The 23,541-nt window shown below is 36.9% G+C and overlaps 1 protein-coding gene across 1 annotated transcript in view; it reads left to right on the top strand.

Annotated features, from left to right (window-relative positions):
* Window positions 1-23,541, top strand: part of Scin (scinderin) — an 82,578-nt gene that overhangs the window by 15,500 nt on the left and 43,537 nt on the right. Inside the window, exon 4 of the mRNA XM_069996175.1 lies at window positions 10,073-10,222. Within this exon, the coding sequence (XP_069852276.1) occupies window positions 10,073-10,222 (150 nt within the window). The remainder of the gene's footprint in view (window positions 1-10,072; window positions 10,223-23,541) is intronic.

The following is a 23,541-nucleotide window of genomic DNA, read 5'->3' as shown; positions in this document are numbered from 1 at the left end:
CTTTTTGATAGTCCTTGGAGATAAGAAACTCATGGACTTTGCTGCCTGGGCTGGCTTTGAACCATGATCCTTATATCTCAGCCTCCTGAGTTGCTAGGATTGCAACTGTGAGCTACTGGCTGTATTAGTAACTTTTAACTAGTTGATATGTTGCCAAAAGTTTCCAAATGATGATAAGAACTTGTCAATATCTTGATAACTTTATTTTTTGGGTGTGTAGCCCAATAAAAATTGGAACAAGATCTTCTGAACTACAATGTTGGAGCAGGGTTTGGGGGTGGGGGTGAGTGCATGTAGTCCTGGGGCTTGAACTCAGGGCCTGGTGCTGTCACTGAGCTTTTTTTTGCTCAAGACTAGTGCTCTACCACTTGAGCCACAGCTCTACTTCTGGATTTTTGCTGGTTAATTTAAAAGTCTCATGGACTTCCTGCATGGGCTGGCTTTGAACTGTGATCCTTAGATCTCAACCTCCTGAGTAGCTAAGATTACAAGTGTAAGCCACCAGTGCCTGGAAAACTCCAGTATTTTATTAGCAGACATAGGTACTTTTAAAAAGACCATCTTCTGCATTAGTGGGCATACAATTAAGCCAATGAAATTAGTTTAATTACCCAGGTATGAAAAATATAGGTTAAATACCAAAAGTTGTTACTCAAATAAAGGTTCTGCATGTAACCTAAGGTTATGGATAGACTCTAAATCCCTTACTTTTGTAATGTTCAAGGAAAGTCAGCTCTCATGATAAGCAAGAGGGTGTTCATATTCCCTAGAAACATTTGCTCTTTAACATGATTTTAGAATATTGCAGATAGTTCCTATGTTTGACAATATAGTTTTCTCTACCTAAGGCAAGAAATCATACTTTAATCATTATGAAAAATAAAGAAAATCACAAATGTTTTACAGAATGGCCTACATATATTACTTTAGTATATCATTAGAAAATAATATGGAACATGGCTTGGTTCTATGTAATTCAATGAACCTTTCGAAAAGTAATTTGGAAAAAATGTATTTTAATGTTGGGGAATATATGAGTCATTATTTTCCTGCTACCCTTTAAAGAGATGAAGAACTTGGAGAAATTAAAAAACAATGACTAAAATCACATCTTGAAATGCACCAGTTACTACAGAATGTAAATGGTAATGTAGCAGTCTGTATTCTTAAGGTTTGGCACCTGAGTTTAGCTTTTAGAAATATGTCAATCAGGAGTAGAGAATTAGGCCTCCCAGGAGTAGAGATTCCTGTGGTCAGTTAACTAATCCTGATATGCTACACATTCTGTTTCCTGGTTGACTTGTTGGGTCGGTTATTCAGCGTTGCCCACCCTGCCTTCCTGGCTATCACCCCTTCCCCGTTGTTCAATTGCGCTGAAAAAGCAGCCTTCACTTCCTGATTTGCCAGCTGCCAGACCAGCCTGTGGTGCCTACATTTCGCTGCCACCATTCCTTGGTAACTATTTCTGCTGCTGTGATCAGCGACTAAGGCTGCACCCAACCGACACCTTCATTACTGTCCACTCAGTGCTGCAGTGGACATTGGATTGTTTCTGTTGTCAGCTTCCCTCCTTTAGTTTTTCCTCCCCTTTTCTTCCCTTTCAAACCAGTTTTTCTCATTCTTCCTTGAATGGTCAGTTTATTCCTTTGTATGTGTGTGTGTGTGTGTGTGTGTGTGTGTGTGTGTGTGTGAGAGAGAGAGAGAGAGAGAGAGAGAGAGAGAGAGAGAGAGAGAGAGAGAGAGAGAGAGAGAGAGAGAGAGAGAGAGAGAGAGAGAATGACAGGATTCTATCCTTTTAATCATTTGCTCCTCCAGAGCAAATCTCAAGTCAGACCTCTGGTCTGAGCTCAAGGTCAATATTTCAGACTGTCTCCAAGATATTTCATTACATAGACTCTGAGACCTTCAAGCTCATTTTTAAATGAGCTCCTTAGCTTAACTCTCTCATTTCAAAACCATTTCCCCCCATATTGCCTTTATCTTATTAATAGAATTATTGCTCACTTGGGCCCTTGAACACTTCCCAATCCAGGAGTTACCCTGGTACCCTCTCCCCCATCTCCACTTTCACTTAACCACTACCTTAGTCCATGTTTTTGTTTCCTAAGTAACTTGCATCCTTCCTGGATCTTTCCTCTCCATTGATACTACCTTATTACCTGTGAATGACACGTTGCTTCTGGGTGTCCTTGGTTTTGTGGGATGGCTTCTTTTGCCTACAGTTCTCTCCTCTTCTGTGACACATTTCTCTCCAAAGCATGTAATATCATCTCATGCTAAAGTATGAAGCTCTGCTGTTGTCTTCTTTATAATTTATTTCTTGACCTCTCTCTTATCTAGTTTTTCTGTCTTGTGTCTCATACCTGTGGTGTATATCTAACTTTCTTGTCACTACTCAGAGATTTGCTTCTCTGTCTTTGTCACATTTCCCATCTGGTCATTTTTTAAGCCTCACTCATTCAATGGTCCTAGTTGTAAGGGCAAGAACCTGTAGTCATTCAGCAAATGTTTACGTATGCAGCACATAGTACCCCATCTCCTGTGGTCCTGTGTCCAGAGATGAGATTTTCTTTTTCATATGTAACTCAACCTGAGTCTACTTTCAAGTTCCTATATTCACAGTAGGAAGTATAAAACTAAAAGTATTTTTGCCCTACTAAGATGACTTTTAAATTCATTTTTATTGGTACATATTAATTGTTGGCATAATTGGCATGATGTCTTATTGTGTCATGTTTGTATATGTGTAATAATAACTTTGATTATATTTGTCCTCTCATTACTCTCTCTTGTCCCTCTTTTCTCCTCTCATTGGCCTCTTACCTCTACCAAAATCTTTCAAATGAAGATTATGTGTATGAGTGAATGCCTGCCGTATTTGTGTTTATGAATCTGCCTTGTTTGGATTAACATGTTGAACTCTAGTTTCTATTCTAAGTAAGGTAAATTTTAGCAGCTATTTAAGCAATTCACGCTAGCTTCACCCATCCCCTTTTCTGTGCCTTCAGTGCTGGGCATGCACATGTAATAATGTGGCTTGGGGTGGGGGAAAGCTGGGAATGGAAGAGTCGGGCTTATCTTCACTCACCTTTCCTCTCAATTGAAACACAGCCATTCCACTTTTGCTCAAGCTTGAGCTTTGGCTTTCTTTCTCTGACATTTGTTAGAGAATATATCTGGCCTCATTTTGGTGCTCTGACATTATTACATTTTACCCACTGCAAGACCTTTCCTGGCTCTTTTAGCCTCTCACACTCTCCTAGGCACTTTGCTTTCCTTGTGCCACACTGGAATGTGAGGCCACTATGTTCACACTGTACTGGTGCCCATTGGCCTGAATGAATCATTGCCACAGTGATTTCTGCTTGAATGCTCAGGTTCATGGGTGGCCATGTGATTCATGAAGTTAGTCAGCTTTGTGTGACTGTGAACAAACCCCCTAAAGCAAATGAAAAATTGTATATGTTTACTTTGGCTCATAGGTTCAGTACATGGTTGGTTGACCCGGGTGCTTCAGGGCCTTGTGAGGCAGTACATAGTAGTGGGAGTAGAGGAAGCCACTTGTCTCCTGGCATCTGGAAAGCCAAAAAGAGCAAGCAAGAGGAGAGGCTGGGATCCCCATATCCTCTTCAAAGGTGCAGGGCTCTGCAACCTCCAGATGGAAAAAGACTTCCTTCCAGGCCCAACTCTTAAATTCTGCCACCTGCATAACAAGGGCTGAGAGCAATGACCCAAACCATGGCAATGAGAAATTAATCAGAGAGGAAGTGTACTGAGATCCTCTCAAAGGTTTGTTGCTTTTCTTGCTCAAATTTCCTAGTTTTCTTCATCTACTTACTTTTTCCTTTTGGGACTTGAAGACAAACCAGTCTTACATCATTTTATATTCTTGTGGTTCCTGCCACACACCCTAGCACCTAAGGCCAAGACTCTGGTCTTTGATATCCAAAGCCAACTTTCTGTTTTTTGTTTTAATTTGAAAGTGTATTTACTTGTTGAATCATAATAGAGACAGGTTTGGCAGTGTCCTTTAACAGTAAAATTCAGCTGAATGTATGTGCTTTGTTAGAATATGTGTATATATATAGAATATATATATATATATATATATATATATATATATATATATAAAATATAGTTAGAATTTTTTTTTTGGAAAATCAACTTTTTAGACAGCAGTCTTACTCATTCCCCATCAAAAATAAATAAATAAAAACAAAAGGCACAGCTCTTTAATATAACAAAGTTGTTTCTTTTACATTAGAACGATGCTGGCTTTCAGACTTTTGTCTCTGCTATGATTGAAACTGCTTAGTTTTAAAACTAATGTTGGATAAATTTGTGCTCATTCCAAAGCAAGGCTCTTTTCTTATGAAGCTAATTATGGTTGTAAACTTCTTTGATTTGCTAAACACTTTGACTAGTACAGAGAACGTAGTTTCACCTACTGCCACTGGTGCTAGGGAGAGACCCTTCTAAAAATGTTTACCTGATACCAATGAATGGCATCACTGCCAGCTGCCAAGCTAGAATTGTCCGAGTTGTTTCTCCTTTCCTGTTCCTCCATCACAAAGGCTTTATCCTTCGAAACATCTCTCCGTTTTCCTTTCTGTTATCATGGCTTTATCCATGTTCTGATGCAGTTACTTTCTGGTCATGAAGACTTCTTGCACATTTGCACCATTTGTTTCCGTGCATTATTCAGAGGTGTGTGTGTGTGTGTGTGTGTGTGTGTGTGTGTGTGTGTGTGTGTGTGTGTGTGTGTGTGTGTGTGTGTGTGTGTGTGTGTATGTCATTAGCATTGAATTACATTGGCTTTGAGGAAACAAAAAAATAAGATATAAACAAACATCTGTTTATCCAAATACTAAAGAAGTCATGTTGAAATTTTTTAAATGAGAAAGATAAACTCCTAAAAGTATCTCAAGAACCATGATAATTTTTAAGCTTAGAGAAAAGGATTATATTAATTAGTTTCTTTATTTGGTTGGTTAGTCCTAAGAAAAAACCTAAACATAGTAAAAACAAGGCCAGTAGAAATAAGAAAGAGGAAGTCTGGTTTCTACGATTATCTTTAAAAACATTAGATTTTGAATAGCAGAAAAGGGACGGAGGGTAGCTCGGCTCTGTTGAATTCTTTATGCAAGCGTGAGTCAACATCATACGGGCTGTTCCATGTGCCCTCTCAAACTCAGCTTCTAGAATCTTGCTTCTCTTCAAGGGCATCATTGAGCATTGTTTTATTTTTTTCTTCTTACTTCCTGTCCTCAAATGATGTTTTGCTGCACTTTCATGTTGTACTTATTAACTTTGGTCACAGAGTTCAAAGGAAGTTCTAGAAGCCACTGTTTTTTGAAACTAACAATAAGTAGGTCTCTCCTCCTCCAATGTGGTTGTTTCTATAATTGTAACTCCCTTGCCTTTCTTTCTTTCTTTTTCTTTTTTTTTCCGCGGGGGGCGGGGGGGGGGTGTCTGGTTGTGGGCCTGAACTCTGGGCCTGGGCGCTGTCCCTCAGCTCTTCAGCTCAAGGCTAGCACTCTACCACTTGAGCCACAGTGCCACTTCCGGCTTTTTTCTTTTTGCTTATGTGGTACTGAGGAATCGAACCCAGGGCCTCAGGCATGCAAGGCAAGCGCTCTACCACTGAGCCACCTTCCCAGCTCCCCTTGCCTTTATTTCTTGATACTACTAAACTGGTCCAATTGCTAGTAACAAGTTGCTTTTATGCCCTTATTTTTTTTCCTTTCCCAATTATGGAGAGTCATTTTGTTTTTCTTTAATAGCTAAGATGGATCCACAAATTTCTATTAGAGGGTGTGCATAGGCAATATGTTTTGCCAGAAATTTAAGTGAACATTCTAAATTAAATTGATACTTACATCTTTGCAGGAAGTTATTTTTATATCTCTTCCCCAAAGAAATATGACATATAGTATTGAGTTGCTAAGTGCCTTTGATCATAGAAGGCAAAATAGTCTTGTTTGCTTTAATGTGTAGTACAATTAAATCAAATGGAGGAAAGGTTTTCCAGCTAAATCCAATGAAAGTATTATAAATAAAGTAATTTAGATGATAGCAACATTTTTGTTATAATAAAGCATATTAACCTTCCATATTAATTCAGACTTTTTGTTTTAGTTCTCTTTAAAGCCCACTCCTGAAAAACAGTAAGTTGAATTAGAGGATTTTTCAAGCCTGGTGCCAATTGAATACAAAGTTTCCCTGTGCAGTGAGTGGTTAAAAGTGGCCTAAAGCAACTACCTTTGAATAGAGTAAGTGTTGGGCAGTAAAGTTTATTAATAGTACTTACTGTGTACACTTATTTCAACATAGTAGAGCTCTGTTAAAAGGAGAGGTCATAAACATATCATCCACACAGAGTAGAATATAAACTATTTAAATTTAGTGAATTCCAAAATTTGGCTTAGACTTTTTAAGGGAAGTTGTAATGTGCTGTTACCATCATTGAATAAGATATTTGCATAGAAAGTTAATTAGGTTAAATGGGAGTGTTTTAATTAATGTGCCTCTTCAAACAACGTTGACTTTTGATTATTTATAGTCACAAAATACTATTAATTGTGTTTCTTATCTGAATTAACCTCTAGCACAAAGTGAAATGGAAACATGAAGACAGTAAAGCATACCACAAATCATTCATTTTAAAATACCAAATTAGAAGTTTTCTCTGACAATTTTTGTGACTCAGTCATCTCTGAGTTTAGAGGAAACCTTCATTTTTAAAAGTTTGTCTTTCTATAAGGATTGCCTATGTATTTTTTTACTCTATTGAGAATAGAAACTGTGGTCTCTGAGCAATGGTGAGGAATATTTTCTATAATTGAATCTAAGTATGAATTGATCTGAACAGAAGTTTTTCCAGAACAAAGTAATAAGGAGAATAGTTTAGAATCTACAGACTAACATGAGTTTTTATCATAAATAATAATTATTATAATTATAATGATAAAATATATTACATTTTACTAAGCTCCCATAATATTTTATAGATGCTAATAAAGTTTAGTGTGATTTTATATATTGTCTTTGAAGTAGATGAGAAATCACTTCTAAAACTAAGGTAATGAGAACATAACCACATTAGATAATTATATAAATGTAGAGGAAGTCAGTCATGGGAAAACTGATAATACTAGAAACCTAAAGAGCTGATTTCTAACCTATTCTTTATTTTCCTTTAATATAAAACATCACTATTAGTTTGCTTTCTCATCTAGAAAACAGTTATTTGTAAAATATCATCAACTAGGGTCAGGAAAGCTAAAACCTGCTGTGTGTTCCCCAAGGTGATTGACCAGTTGTGGTTCTAGTGCTGTTTGAATGCTCTGGAGAGTTTTCAATAATCAGTTACCCAGAACACACCTGGGAGTCCCTAAGGGTAGGGCTCACTCTCTGCATATTAAGAAAAATCACCTTCCTACTCCACTGACTTTAGTGCTCAGTGTCTAATACTTGGCTAATCTTGTAAATCATTAATTTTCACATTTTGTAACTGTGGATGTTGGCATGGTATTTAAGGAAATGGCCTCCACATATGAGATTCACATTGCAATGCCAAGATGTCAGAGAAGTTATAAAAGAAAAAATATTCACTAATCTCTTAGAAATAGAAATACACCTTGACCCTATTGAGTCATTAAATCACAATCAAATATGAAAGTGACTACAAGGCATGGTCCTTTCAATGTTATTTTTTGAATGCTTGAATTTCTAAAATGTATACTTTATTCTTAAAGGGGACTAAGGAGAAGTAAGAGGTCAGAGAGATGGTTGCAAGACTACATTGTTCAAAGGAACCCACAAGAGAACCTGCCCCATTTTAGACACACAGTAAATTCTTTTTGCATGAAGAAACAATTCTGGATTGAAAATATCTTGTGGTTAGAGAAAAAACAGCGCTGCAGTTTTATCGTTACTAATTTTTTTTTTTTTTAAGAATTGTCACATTCTCAGAAGGTGACAGCCCTGGGTTCATCTTTTCTCAATTAATTTCTCTGGTAACCACATCGCCGGTGTTGAATCACAATGTTATCTATGTGTTAGTCTATCATAGCTAGTTTTCCCTTGTTCACTTTTGTAATCCCAGCATCTGCCTTATAATAATTGCCTACTAAATGAAGGTGACATTGTGGAAATTTTATTTCTGAATAGCCATGTCCCTCTTAAAGTTATGTAGCTTTGACTTTCTGCAAACACAGCTTTTTTTGGTTTCTGCTTGAATATAAGGATGCTATTCTCTGACTTCATTTTATTCTTGATGGCATATTTTGGCTAATTCTTTACATCAGTGTTAAAGCATTTCCCTCAATCTTTATTCCCTGAAGAGGGATCTACAAGTTTCCGTGCAATATTTATACAGTTATCCTTCTGTTAGAGGACATTTCTTTAGTTTGGTTTCTTTGTTGCCCATGCTTGAATCTTTCTGTAGGGTAAACTCCTAGAAATTCCTGGTGCTTGAACCATATTTAATTGGTTGATTTGGTGCTAGACTGTCCGGAAGAAAAGCTTTTATAGGTTAATGCAGCTCATATCTCACTCAATTGGGGTACCATTAACATCTTTATAACATATCAGATTGCTGTTTCTGCTTTTCTGTATTTTTATGTTAAAATATAATTTTAGTATTAATTATCCAATATTCTATGTATTATAATGTATATAACTGTTTTCCTATTGTTGAACAATTCATGTATTTCTTTTGATTTACTAATATAGTCATGCAGCAATAGAAATACTTGAACATGTGACTTTTTCTACTACTTATGAATAACTTATTAAAATGAGCTCTCTATAGTAATATTCCTAGGTCAAAGGCCTTAACATTTTTTATTGCTTTTCATAAAAAGTTATTTTAGATACCTTATTTAGATTCAGCCATTCAACAATGTGTATATATATATATAATACATATATGATACACACAATATATACATATATACCATGTATATTTACATATATCAAAACGTGGTTGTATGTTATAAATATGCACAACTTATGTTTGTTGATTTGAATGAATTAATGAACAGATTGCTTTACAAATGTGTCATATCAAAACTGGTGCAGGTGACTCATGTCTATAATCCTAGCTACTCAGGAGACTGAGATCTGAGGATCACAGTTCAAAGCCAGCACAGGCATTAAAGTCCATAAGACTCTTATCTCCAGTAAACACTCAGAAAAAGCTAGACATGGTACTGTGACTCAAGCAGTAGAGCTCTAGTCTTGAGCACAGAGAGGCTCAGGGACCCAGCCTAGGCTCTGTGTTCAAGCCCCAGGACCATTTTTTAAAGTGTTATATCATTTTTTATACCATCAGGAACATATTACCTTGCCAGTCCCTGGTGGCTCACATCTGTAATCTTAGCTACTCAAGTGGTTGAGATTGAGAGGATTGCAGTTCCAGGCCAATATGGGCAAAAAAGAGATCCCATCTCAGCAGAAACAGTTGAGTGTGGTGTCACAAGCCCATCATCCTATTTATAGTAGCAGGTATAAATAAAACCACTGGCCTGCCAGACCTGCAAAAAAAAAAAAAGTTAGACTATTTCTTTTAAAATTGCCAGAGCAAAAACTGCAGCTCCAGGCATGGCTCAGGTGGTAAAGTGCCTGTCCAATAAGCTCAAAGCTCTGTGTTTATAACCTGAGTACTGCTAAATAAAAAAGTAATAATAGTGAATAAATAAGCAAAACAAAAATATATTACTGTAACAGTCTTTAAGTACCTTTCTGAAATATTCTTGAGTTATTATTTTAAATTTAAGTAATTCATATTAACTTACTTTTATAAATTGTAACTAGTAAGTTACATACTACACAAAGACTACTGAGAGCTGTTTTTGGATTCTTTCATTAAAATCTTCTTTAACCAATCAATAGGAGGCAGAATGAGATATAATTTAAATATGTTCATTCATATATGCCTCAGTAGTAGCTAATTTTAATGTTCTTCTTCATACCTGTTTACTTGTTTTCCTAATAACCTCAAATATGTACTACTCTGAGCCTGACTCTCCTCCACATTTGAGTCAAAAGGTCTGTCTCTTTCTTTTAGGAAATTTATCAGTGGTGTGGCTCCGCGTGCAATAAATATGAACGTCTGAAAGCCAGCCAGGTTGCCACTGGTATTAGGGACAATGAACGAAAAGGAAGATCTCAACTCATTGTGGTGGAAGAAGGAAGTGAGCCATCGGAGCTTATAGAGGTATGATGAATTCTGTTGTTTATTGAAGGGTTACCACTTTGAGACACAAGTCTGTATGGTGTGTGTGTGTGCAAGAGAGACAGAAACAGAGACAGAGAGACAGAGATTAAATCATGGTACTAAGAAAAACAAAAAGTCATGCCTGTTTTATCTCTCCATCTTCATGATTATCAAAGGAAATCCTGACTGTTCTGTGCTATATGAGGACAAATAGATGGGTAGTTTTGTTTGATGACAAACAAAAGCCTACTTCTGGTTGAATATAATAATATGTTTTGGAAGGAAGATAATAGTATATTAATTTAAGCTTCTCGACATTTGATTGTGCATGGTAAATATGCACAAGTTATATGTGTTGATTTGAATGGATGAATAAACAAATTGCTCCTCAAAACTGGTTTCTTCAATTTAAAAAGATTTTCTTCAAATTAAAAATTAAAATCATTTCATTAAAACAATGAAATAAAATATAGCAAGGTATTAAGTACATCCGTATTTTATATAACTTAGTAAAGGTAATAAATTTGTCTAACAGGAAAAATAATCATGCTTTTTCCTATAGTTTAAAAATTATTGTGAAAGTTAAATATTTATAGCTCTGTAGAACCACATACTTAACCATTCTATTAATCTTGTACAATTAATTTTGGTCAGTTTTTCCTTTTTAAGAAAACTATGGTCCTTAACTTAGATTATATATTGTATATATTCCCTAAAGAAAGATTATCAGTAAAAAGATATAATCATACCTAGATGCCTTGTTATATGCTAGCAAATTTGCTTCTATTTATTCACTCAATAAATACATAATGACACATGCAGCATGTCAGGCACTAACTATGTGAATCAAATACTGTATTCATCCTTGACCTTACAGAACACTTTCAGGATTTATTACTATAACAACTTTTTAAATTTCCTGCATTTACTAGTTATAGGTATAATTTCTTTGAATTTTCATTTATCTTATTTCTTGGGATATTATGCATTTAACCATTTTCACCACTTGGAATTTAGTTTTTCAAAAGATTATCTTGTAAATATATAGGTTTGAGGTGACAGTACTAGGGATTGAACTCAGGGCCTCAAGCTTGTTAGGCAGGTGTTTTACTACCTGACCCACATCTCCATCTCCTAATCGTCTAAATATATATTCCCGTGTTTGATTTTAAACATTTTAATCAATTAGTTTCATGATATAGTAGAAATTATGATACTTTCAAAGATTATGAGATCATCTTATTGATTGTCTTTGGCTTTATTTCTGTAATATTGTCATAGTTTTTTTTTTTTTTTTCCTGGTGGTGGGGCCTGACCTCTGGGCCTGGGTGCTGTCTCTCAGCTCTTCAGCTCAAGGCTAGCCCTCTACCACTTGAGCCACAGCACCACTTTCGGCTTTTTCTGCTTAAATATTTAATTTAAATATTAAATTAATAATTTCACAATTAACATTGCTAATGTTAATACTTGTTAATATTAATAATAACAAAAGTAATATTAATTATTCAACTAATACTATTACATTAAAATTTACATGATCTTAAATGTTAGTATGTATGCATATAACTATTCAGAGTGCAAATATATCTGGAAAGAAATAGCTTGAAATATTGCCAGTATTTTTTGACTCCAGGGATATGGCTGGATAGTTATTTTCTTTTCCATCTTTCCTTGTCTTTTTGAAAATTTATTATAATAAACACATATCCTTCTTTTCTTTTCTTTCTTTACTTTTTTTGATGGTATTAGGTTTAAACTTAGGGCATTGCACTGGCCAGGCAGGTGCTCTGCCACTTGAGCTCCAGACCCAGTCACTTTGCTTTAGTTATTTTTCTGTTAGGGTCTCTTGGTTTTTGTTTCCTGCTTGAAATCACAACCCCCTTTAGTGGCTGGAATTGTGGGCATCTATTACCATGCCTGGCTCCATAGTATTTTCTTAATAATCAGAAAAAGTCATTAAAAGTAAAATTAAATTCAACAGTTTTACTGAATTTTCAACCATTGGAATTAACACCGAATAAATTTGTTTTTGGAAAAAAAAAACTATTCAAAAAAATTTTTTTTGGGGGGGTCTGGTCATGGGGCCTGAACCCTAGGCCTGGGCGCTGTCCCTCAGCTCTTTAGATCAAGGCTAGCGCTCTACCACTTGAGCCACAGCGCCACTTCTGGCTTTTTTCTTTTTGCTTATGTGGTGCTGAGGAATCGAACCCAGGGCCTCATGCATGCAAGGCAAGAGCTCTACCACTGAGCCACCTTCCCAGCCCCTCAAAAAAATTCTTTATCCAGTAATATTTTCTCAGGGCCTCTTTAGAGATGTGACTAAACATTAAAGTCTTTTAACTTGCCTGTTTGGAAACCAAAAAAAAAAAAAATCTACCAGATGTATTTCTCATGGTCTGCAATCTGAGGTTAGAACAGCATGATTACCCTACCCCCACCCCCTTATCCATGGGGGATGTGTTCCAGGATTCTCTCAGAATGCCTAAAACTATAGAACTCCATCTGTGATAAAGTTGACTGTATTAATGACTTCCAGGAAGAGATTAACAGTAAACTACTAATAAAGGAGAACAACTTGAACAATTATGAGCTAATAAAAGTTACATGACTGTGCTCTCTCTCAAAATACGGGATTTTGGATTGGGGTACACACCTCCGGTAACGAAACTTTGGGAAGTGAAGCTGTGAATAATAGTCTGCCCTACTGTACTTTGAAAGACATAGAGTCAGGAAGAGAGAGAGGGTTCCTTTAAGTCTTGGATCTCATCTTTGCTTTTCCAAGGTTAACTAGGGTACACAGCAAATCTCTTAATTTCTCAGTGGTTCTTCTTTTGTACAATGAAATTTAGATAAAGTGGCCCTTTTGGGGTCCCTTAAGCTTCTGATGATCTGAGATACCATCTTATCTTTTAGACAGTAGCTGTTTTAGTCACCATTTCCCCTGGCTGGCTGTTGCGGGAAGTGAGGTTGATGAACCCTGGGTACTTAGCTGAGTGTGTCTACATGTGGTGTCCTTACATATGGGTTGCATTTAACAATCTGAATTGGAAATTAAACCATTATAAAACATTATTTAGTCCTGCTAAAATAGCAAAGTGCAAACATAGAGGGAAAAGCAAAAACACATCTTTAAATTTGAATTATTAAACGATAGAACTTAAGGGGCTAACTACATAGGACAAAATGCCCTGTGTGGTGTTTTGAATTTTTAAATGTCTAGAAAACACCTACTTCGCTTTCGTTGAATATGTTCAGTATCTACACTGCAATATCCTTGACAGCTGTCACTCACTCACATAATGAACTCGGATGAATTTTCAACCAGATGTTTCCTTTCAGTGAGCTTTTTTTTGTTGTTGGAAATGCTGCTTTGCAGTACCTTTGTAGGGTATGTGGTGTAGTGAATTAATAATGCATCTATGACAAGCTAGTTTGACTTCTAAACTTCCTCTATGCTTTTAATTGTAAGGATAGAAATTCTGAAAGTCACAAACTTGATTGGGAAAATTACAACTTTATTTTCACTAACCTCTTAACTAAAATGTGGTATTTCCTGTAATTGGGAAAGCAATTGACAAAGTCATGAGCAGTACTTTTGACTTTTCAGGTCACAATGTACTTATTGTGGATAGCTTCAAAAATGTCATTTAAGTTCACCACTACTAGAAATTATGGCAGCTATTTGATTGGCAGTTCAATAACATTATTTTATGAGTTAATTGAGAAGCTCATATTTGTCATATTTCTTAAAATAGATTTAGTTAATTGCATTCTAATAGAATTGTGTTTTTTTTGGGGGGGTCCAGTCGTGGGGCCTGAACTCTGGGCCTAGGTGCTGTCCCTCAGCTCTTCAGCTCAAGGCTAGCGCTCTACCACTTGAGCCACAGTGCCACTTCCGGCTTTTTTCTTTTTGCTTATATGGTGCTGAGGAATTGAACCCAGGGCCTCAGGCATGCAAGGCAAGCGCTCTACCACTGAGCCACCTTCCCAGCCCCTAGAATTGGTTTTTATTGTAATACTTTTTTTTTGTTTGTTGATTGTGAGGCTTGAACTCTGGGCCTAGGTGCTGTTTCTGAGCTTCTTTTGTTCAAGGTGAGCATTCTACCACTTGAGCCACAATGCCACTTCTAGTTTCTCTGAGTAATTTATTGGAGGTAAGAGTCTCATGAATTTTTCTGCCTAGGTTAGCTTTGAACAGTAATCCTCAGATCTCAGCCTCCTGAGTAGTTAGGATTATAGGTATGAGCCAACTTCACTGGCTTGTATTTTATTTTATGTATTAAAAATGTACCTCTTGGGAGAAGTCCATGAGCTTCAGAAGTGGTCTCTCCAAAATAGGCAATCCACCTACATCCTTGTGTAAGATTTAAAAACATGGAGGGGGATACTGTTCAAAAAGAAATGTACTCATTATCTGATTCATGTAACTGCAACCCCTCTGTACATCACCTTTATAATAAAATTTAGATTAAAAAAAGATTTAAAAACATCTTGGACAGCTTGATGCTGGTGGCTCATACCTGTAATCCTAGCTACTCAGGAGCTGAGATCTGAGCATTGTGGTATGAAGCCAGCCCAATCAGGAAAATCTATGTGACTCTTATCTTCAATTAATCAGCAAAAAGCTGGAAGAGGAGCTGTGGAGTGCTAGCCTTGAGCAAAAATACTCTCTCCCCCTGACACATACACATACACACATAAGCACGCATATACAAAGATTATAAAATGTCATTTCTGTTAAGATTATTCCCATTTACATCTGACCTTTTAAGAATTTCATTAATAATGAGGATCTTTTGAAATTATTTACCTTTAAAAACCTGAGAAGTCTTCATGAAAGACGAAATCTTTGAAACCAAGGGTTTTTTTTTTTATAAGTTAAATAGCCCAGCTGTTACTACTAAGTATTTGATGTTGAATGTTTGAAACATGTCTTTATAACCTTCTTAAGATGCTCAATACTGAATACTGAAAAACAATTTTTCAGTTTTTTTAAAAAAATGATCTTAAGGAGAACTGGTTTCCTCTTGAGCAGACCTTACTTTTTTCTCTATGTTAAATAAAGTGTTAAAAAATGAAGTGTTAAATAAAGTGTTAAAGATCTATTACCTATCTGTTGATTGAATTATTACTTTTTACTCAACTTAAAAATTGATTATCTTAGAGAAACTCCATGTTAATTAAAAAATGAAATAAATATGGCTTATTGCTAAGATTTTTAAAAATCAATTTATCTTTTAAATTAAAAAAAATGAGTAAAAACTACACTAAAGACACAGGATATGGAAGGGACAGGCATTAACAAGATGGTTAGGAGACAAAGGGCTGTGTGGTTATTCTCTTGTTTGTGTCTTTGGCACTTTTTAAACCCCTGGCCTTAGTGTGAAAGTAATGCTGGGTGGGAAAATACTAAAGTCACCTCTTTAAGCTTATTTTTTTCTTTACCACACACACATTTACCATGAAAAGTTGTCCATAAATTCTGTAAAGCATTTTTGTGGTCTGTCTTTTCATGTTAAAAATAACCAATGAATGTTAAAGAGAATACCTCACCAGCCCTCAGGTTCTGAATTTCAGTGTAGGTTGCTTTGAAATACAGTAAACAACAAATTTTACTAATCCAGGAAGACTTTTCAAACATCCTAATGAACTTGTTATGTCTATACTCACTGAGACTGTCTGTAACCATATTAACAGTAAAAGTGCCCCAAGGAATGGTAGGCAGATGCCATGTGACTGAGTCACTTGGCTTCATTTTTGCTTTTATAGAAACAGCTGTAGGGCTCCCTGGAAAGTTTTATATAAGACTGTTGTTTCAGACCCTGGATGACAAAAGAGTTGAAGGCAAATTAGAATGCCATATTGTGTCTGGGCTAATGAGTATTTGTGGAGCACTGGGGTTAGTTGTCAATAAAGGCTTGGCTTATTTTACTATCAGGTTAAGGAGGTAAGAATGCACTAGAAAGCAGGGTAGGAATGAACAGACAGGGCCCCAGCTCCACAGACTGTAGTCTGACTGCCTTCTTCCGCTAAGTCCATAGTTTGGGCTCTTTGATATTGTTACTGGAAAGTTAGCGCTGCTCATCCACTTTGATCCTTGAACATTGTGAAATAGATAAGTGAGTTTATTAGTTAAGAAATGCAACAGAGAAGAGAGATGACATGGAAAGAGAGATTGCTATGGAAAGATGGCACATTCAATCATCTTCAGCCATCCTCTGGGGTATAGACACTGGCCTTAGGTAAAATAATGGGAATTGGCAGGAGCTTTGGTAGGCATAGTTAAAACAGTTCCCAAATACAGGCAGGTTGAGAGCCGGTCAGAGGTGGAGTTGGGGTCTGGACCTCTATTGGTCAGGAGGGACCAAGTTATAATTTGGAATCATTGACACCTGGCAAATGGTCTTTCTGGATTCCAAGATGGCCATGAAATGACTACAGGAGAGAATGGCGCAGGAGCATTAATTTTCTTCTCAGGGCCTTGAACCAAAGGGGGAAATCATTGTTGTAAGAGTGGGAAAGGTTTACTGAATTATATTTGCCATCCAGGGCATAGGTAAGTTGAAGGTTTGCTGTTTTAGCACTATTGGTTGTCATAAGAGGCCCTGTGATCTTACTCTCCATTTTAGGATCTCTTTACATTGCCTATAGCTTGTAGCTGACTGCCACTTATCAATGCTACTTAGCATGTAGTCTAGATTAACCTCCCAAGCATTTCCCAGTACAGGAATTACTGTCATTCTACCTCTTGAATTATATTATCATACCTTTTTATTTTATTTGGGGAATAGGGTCTCACAGTTATGCCCAGGTTTGTCTTGACCTCAATCTTCCTATTTGTAGACTCCTATCTACTTGGCATGACATGAAGATGTAATACCATTGTACCCAGCTGCTAGTTGAGATGGAGTATGAGAGGTCTCATACTGGCCTCCAACCTTGACTTTCCAGACATCTGGAAGAGAGATCTGGAAAAGGCAGAGCTTTTATGTTTATATAGTGCTAAAAGCTCTAATTCAGTGTTCATTAATGTTGGGATAATTACAATAATTATGAAGTACCCGGAACTAGAAACTTACTCGATTTACTTACCAGTTTTCCTTTAAAACTTTGCCTACGCTTTAAGTGGCAATGTTGGTAAGGATATTATGTAGCTATTTATTGAATAAAATAATTCATTCTTTATTATTTTTTGTTGGTCTCTTGTGGGACTTGAACTCAGGGCCTGACCACTGTCCCTGAGCTCTTTTTTGCTCAAGGCTGGCACTCTACCACTTTGAGTCACAGTGCCACTTAAGCTTTGTGGCAGTTAATTGGAGATGAGAATCTCATGGGGACTTTTCTTCCGGGTCTGGCTTTTAGCCACAATCCTCAGATCTCAGCCTCCTGAGTAGCTATTATTACAGATGTGAGTCACTGGTGCCTGGCTTTGAATAACATAAAATTTAAGACTACATTTATACAAGCAGTTAGTATTTAAGTCAGAGTAAATTTAACAATTTATAGAGTATGCTAGTCCTCTGTGTTATTGGGAAAGTAGCATCTGAGTTCTGAGATTATCTACTGTTACTGAAATATATCCCCCCCCCCACCATACACACTTTAGGTAAATAGTGTATATTCCAGGGAGAAGAGCCAAGCACGTGAGCTATGCAGCTGGTGTTGACAGCTTTTGATTTTGGGAATTAAAAATGCATGTTTGTGGGAGTTCTAGATGGGTATCCCCATCTATAGAATCCTCTTTCTGAGGTCAGGTCATTCCCTGATTAGGTTCACTGCATTTCTGATGGTGCACAACACTGCTGTCCAGTGAGCTTGACCTCGTACCTCAGCCCACAGGGTCACTGATTCCCTGCTGGGAACTGCTGGGAAAGCTACTGCTCACCAGCTGCACTGCATTGAATGCATTCGGCGAACTCCAGAGAACCGCACAGACATGGAATGTTCTGAAATCGCCTGGTACATTTGTCTTGATAGCAAAGGGTTATTATGCATATTTCTCATGCTTAGTAAGGTCCTCTACAATTTAACTGTACAGAAAGAGGAGCGATTTTGAATTTTAATCATCTCATCATTGGAACACGCATGTGCTTCACTGTGTAAAGCAAATCATTAAGAAAGAAATCAGACGGGAAGTAGGAAATTGAGAATTTTGTCAACATTTCCCCATTTCTCTGTAGAAATGTTTGGTTAATAGCATAATCTTGACTTTACACAATTTATATGGATTCAAATTTTCACTTGAAAACTAAAATGGAGTTGTTCATTTAAATGAAAGATAATTGTTACTTTTTAAAATATGGTAAAGAGGTGAGGGAACATTATTTTCTAAGGAACGATCTTAGATTAGATAAGCCATTTCCATTTATTTTTTTGGAAAATAGTGTCAAGGAACCAAAGAAAAAGTGATAATATCAGTGAGGAGCTATTGAAAACAATCACCTTAGACCTATTTTGGAACAATATATGTATGTATATACAATATTTTTAAAGGATTTAAGCTTTACAGTAAAATAATGTGAATAAAAATAAAATAGCCTTGCTTTAGATGGATGCTGGTGGCTCATATCCCTAATCCTAGCTACTAAGGAGGCTGAGATCTGAAGATGGTGGTTCAAAGCCATGTGAAATTCTCATCTATAATTAACTACCAAAAAACTGGAGTTCAAACCCCAGTACTGGCACAAACACACATACACACACAGACACACACACACACAGACATACACACACAGACACACACAGACACACAGACAGACACAGACACACTCACACACACACACACACACACACACACACACACACACACAACTGCCTTGCTTCTTATCAGGGAACAAGATGCATGGATGCTTTTGAGATTGTTTTTTTTTATTTTTTAAAATTTTTATTGTGAAAATACCATATAGAGGGGTTAAAATTACATGAGCAAGGTAATGAGTACATTTCTTGTCAAGCATTGTTGCCTCCTCCTTTGTTTCCCCTTACCATCCCTGCCTCCCTGCCCTCCCATCTCCCCCCAGCCTCTCTGCCCCCCCAAAGTTATAAAGTTCCTTTTTTGACATAATGTTTTATACATCTCATTGTTGCAATGGATCCACCTGTATCCCTATTTAAACAACTCATTTTTCCCTACCCCTCCACAAATTATACCAACATCAAATACAGTGAAAACAGGGGTTATACCGTGGGGGAGGGACATACAAAGCAACAAAGAAATCATCTTATAAATATGTTAGAAACAATAGCAAGAAAGAAAAACCATTGAGTCCTCATCTTGGGGTTCATTTCGCCTAACATCAACTTATCTGACCATTTTGCTCAAACTCCCTAGCCATAAAAGAAAGGTAAATCAAAACAATGTTGAGATACCACCTCACCCCAGTTAGAATGGCTAGAATCAAGAACTCTAATAACAACAGATGCTGGAGGGGATGTGGACAGAAGGGGACCTTACTGCAATGTTGGTGGGAGTGTAAACTTGTTCAACCACTTTGGAAAGTAGTATGGAGGTTCCTCAAAAGACTCCACATAGAGCTCCCCTATGACCCAGCAGTCCTACTTTTGGGCATTTACCCTAATGATCACAAACAAGACTATACTAAAGCTACCAGCACAACTATGTTTATCACAGCATTATTTACCATAGCTAAGATATGGAACCAACCCTGATGCCCCTCAGTAGATGAATGGATCAAGAAAATGTGATATATATACACAGTGGAATTCTATGCCTCCATCAGAAAGAATGACATTGCCCCATTTGTTAGGAAATGGAAAGACTTGAAAAAAATTATATTAAGTGAAGTAAGCCAGGCCTAAAGAAACATAGGTCCCATGGTTTCCCTTATTTGCAATAACTAGTATATGTCTGTTGTTTGTTTTATTGTACTGACACTTGGGCTTCAACTCAGGGCCTTGAGATTTGCTGTGCTTTCCTGCTCACAGCTGGTGCTCTACCATTAAATCATGCCTACCATCCAGTTGTTTTAAGCCATTTAAATGTAAGTTCTAAAGAAAGTTGTTTTGGGGTTGAAATACTCAGACCCAAAACAAAACAAAACACAGAATACTCAATCTATTTTCTCGTATCCTCATTTACTTCCTTGTTAGTCAGAACTGCACTTTGTAAGGATGGAAATTTGAGTTAGCTAAGTTATTTTGGTCAATAGACACAGTAAACAAACACTAGGTGTCAGACTCCTTATTAATCCTTCCTCTGCTTGCTGGAAATATTTTTGTAATTCTTGACAAATTGAGCAATATCTTAAAATTTTCAGAGTCTGTTCACATAGCATGGCACTGAGAACACAGGAGTTACTGATCAGAACTTGTCATCTGGTTAAAAATTCCATTATTGGGGCTGGGAAGGTGGCTCAGTGGTAGAGTGCTTGCCTTGCATGCATGAGGCCCTGGGTTCGATTCCTCAGCATCACATAAGCAAAAAGGAAAAAGCCGGAAGTGGCGCTGTGGCTCCAGTGATAGAGAGCTAGCCTTGAGCTGAAGAGCTGAGGGACAGTGCCCAGGCCCAGAGTTCAAGGCCCCACGACCAGACCCCCAAAAAAGAAATTCCATTATTATGGAAGTTTATTTATAGGTTTATCATTCAAAGTATTTTCACTCAGTAATCCCAAATCTTTGCCATTCTTTCTAGTTTATTCCTTAGGTTTCGTTATAAATACTGAATACAGTATTAGAGATACTAGCAAAGAGGAATAGTTCCCCTTCCTCTCTGTTCCTTTGTAATGAAAACATTTCTTCTGACTTCCTTTGCAACTACAATTAGGACAGTCTGGTAGCCAAACAATTACAATGGCAAGTAGTGATACTGCAAGGTTAAGAAGATGGTTAAAATTTTTCTAGAAAGCCAGGTGTTGGTGGCTCATGTCCATTATCCTAGCTACTCAGGAGGCTGAGATCTGAGTATCATGGTTCAAAGCCAGCCTGAGTGGAAAAGTTTGTGAGACTCTTACCTCCAATTAACCACTAAAATCTGAACATGAAGCAGTGGCTCAAATGATAAAGTGCTAGCATTAAGCAAAAAAGCTTAGAGACAATTCCCAGGCCCTGAGTTCAAGTTTCAGGATTGGTACACACACACACACACACACACACACACACACACACACACACACACACACACACACACACACACACAATTTTCTAGAATATGACAGTTGCTATAGCAATTTTAACTTCAGCTTATTGTCAAGCACTTGTTTAAGGCACTACTCATTTAATTTAATGAATCTGTTACTTGGGTTTAATTCATATACCTATTTTATCCCTCATCAATTTATCCAATGGGAGAAGTCAAAATATCCTGAATAAAGATAAGCAGTGTATACAGTAATGGCATAGTTGACCATATGCTGCAATAAAGTGATATTTCAAATGCCCTTCCTCGTCTTACCAAAGTTCAACATGGAGACTTGTGACCTTACTGATAAGGTTACATTTTCATATAATTAGTTCAACTTAATTCCATATGGTGATAATTTCAGAATGAGTAATTTTTCTCTTTAGTTTGTAGCAGAAGTGAGTGAATAGCAAAAGAATCCATCAATAAAATAATATATTTTGGAGTCAGGTGGCTCTAGTGAGTAGAACAGAGGCAGGGTGGAACTTTGTACCACAAAGTTCACATTTGAATTGACACATTAATACAAATACTTAACTAGATAAGCAAATGGGAAAACACAATGACATGTTCCTGGTCATTTTTGTGTCTTAAGTGTTCTTATAATAATAATAATAATGATAATATATAATAAAATAAGATTACGACTGTATTTCTTTCAGAAATTGTAATTCAATTTCTTTTTGCCTCTTGTGCAGTGAACCAAAATCAGGTATCACTTATCAATGGGCTAAGTTTCCTATTCATTGATTAACAATTCTTTTCTTTATATATATTTTTATTGTAAAGATACTGTACAGAGAGGTTACAGTTACAAGAGTAAGGTAATGAGTACATTTCCTATGGAGCATTGTTACCTCCTCCTTTGTTTTTCCCCTACCATCCCTTCCCTCTTCACCTTCCCAACTCCTCCCTTCCCCCCTCCAAGTTGTAAAATTTGTTTTCAACATAGTGTCTTGTACATCTCATTGTTATAATGGGTCAACCTCTATGCTTATTTAAGCATTTTGTTATTTCCCTTCCCTTCCCCAAATTAGAAAAATGTATTTACAAGATGCAGGACATCAGAATCAAATACAGTGAAAACAGGGGTTTTACCATAAGGGAAAGAAACAAAAAAATCACATAGTACATTTTAAGTACATTAAAAACAACAGCAAGAAAGATAAAACCTCTTGTGTCCCTATCTTAGGGTTCATTTCGCTTAGCATCATCTTATGTGGTCATATGTACATAGCTTTTGATCTTTTCTGGCTGTCTTAGATATATATTATTATTGCAAATAAGGGAAATCATGGAACCTATATTTCTTTGTGCCTGGCTTACTTCACTTAATAGAATTTTTTCCAAAGTCTTTCTATTTTCTAACAAATGGGGCAGTGTCATTCTTTCTGATGGAGGCATAGCTGTGCTGGTAGCTTTAGTGTGGCTTTTTTTTGTTATCCTTTGGGTAAATGCCCAGAAGTGGGATTGCTGGGTCCCAGGGAGCTCTATGTGGAGTCTTTTGAGGAACCTCTATACTGCTTTCCAGAGTAGTTGAACAAGTTTACAGTTCCACCAATAATGTAGTAGTAGGGTTCCTTTTTGGCTATATCCCCTCCAGAGTCTGTTGTTATTAGATTTCTTTTTTTTTTTTAATTTAATTTTATTTTATTTGTGAACATACTGTACAGAGGGGTTACAATTACATGGGCAGGATAATGCGTACATTTCTTACCAAGCATTGCACCCTCCTCCTTTGGTTTACCCTTCACATCCCTTCCCAGCCTCCCCCCTACCCCCCAATCCCAATCCTTCTCCTTCCCCCCCCTTCCTCCCCCCCCACCCCCGCACCGACGTTGTAAAGCTTGTTTTGGACATGACAACTTGTACTTCTCATTGTTGCAACAGGTCCACCTGTATCCTTAAACAACTGGTTTTTCCCCATCTCCTCCACAAGTTATACTGACATCAAATATAGTGAAAGCAGGGGTTATACTGTGGGGGAGGGATATACAAAGCAACAAAGAGATAATCTTATAAATTCGTTAGAAACACATGCATGAAAGAAAAAAACATTAAAATACATATCTAAGGGTTCATTTTCCTGACCTCACATTATCTGACCTTTTCCGCTTGACTCATACATATACTAGATATTGCAAATAAGGGAAACCATGGGACCTATGTTTCTTTGGGCCTG

The sequence above is a fragment of the Dipodomys merriami genome, unplaced genomic scaffold, assembly GCF_024711535.1.
Source record: "Dipodomys merriami isolate MVZ:Mamm:240054 unplaced genomic scaffold, mDipMer1.0.p SCAF_5, whole genome shotgun sequence".
Taxonomy (NCBI): Eukaryota; Metazoa; Chordata; class Mammalia; order Rodentia; family Heteromyidae; genus Dipodomys; species Dipodomys merriami.
This window is presented reverse-complemented; position numbering and strand designations above follow the sequence as displayed.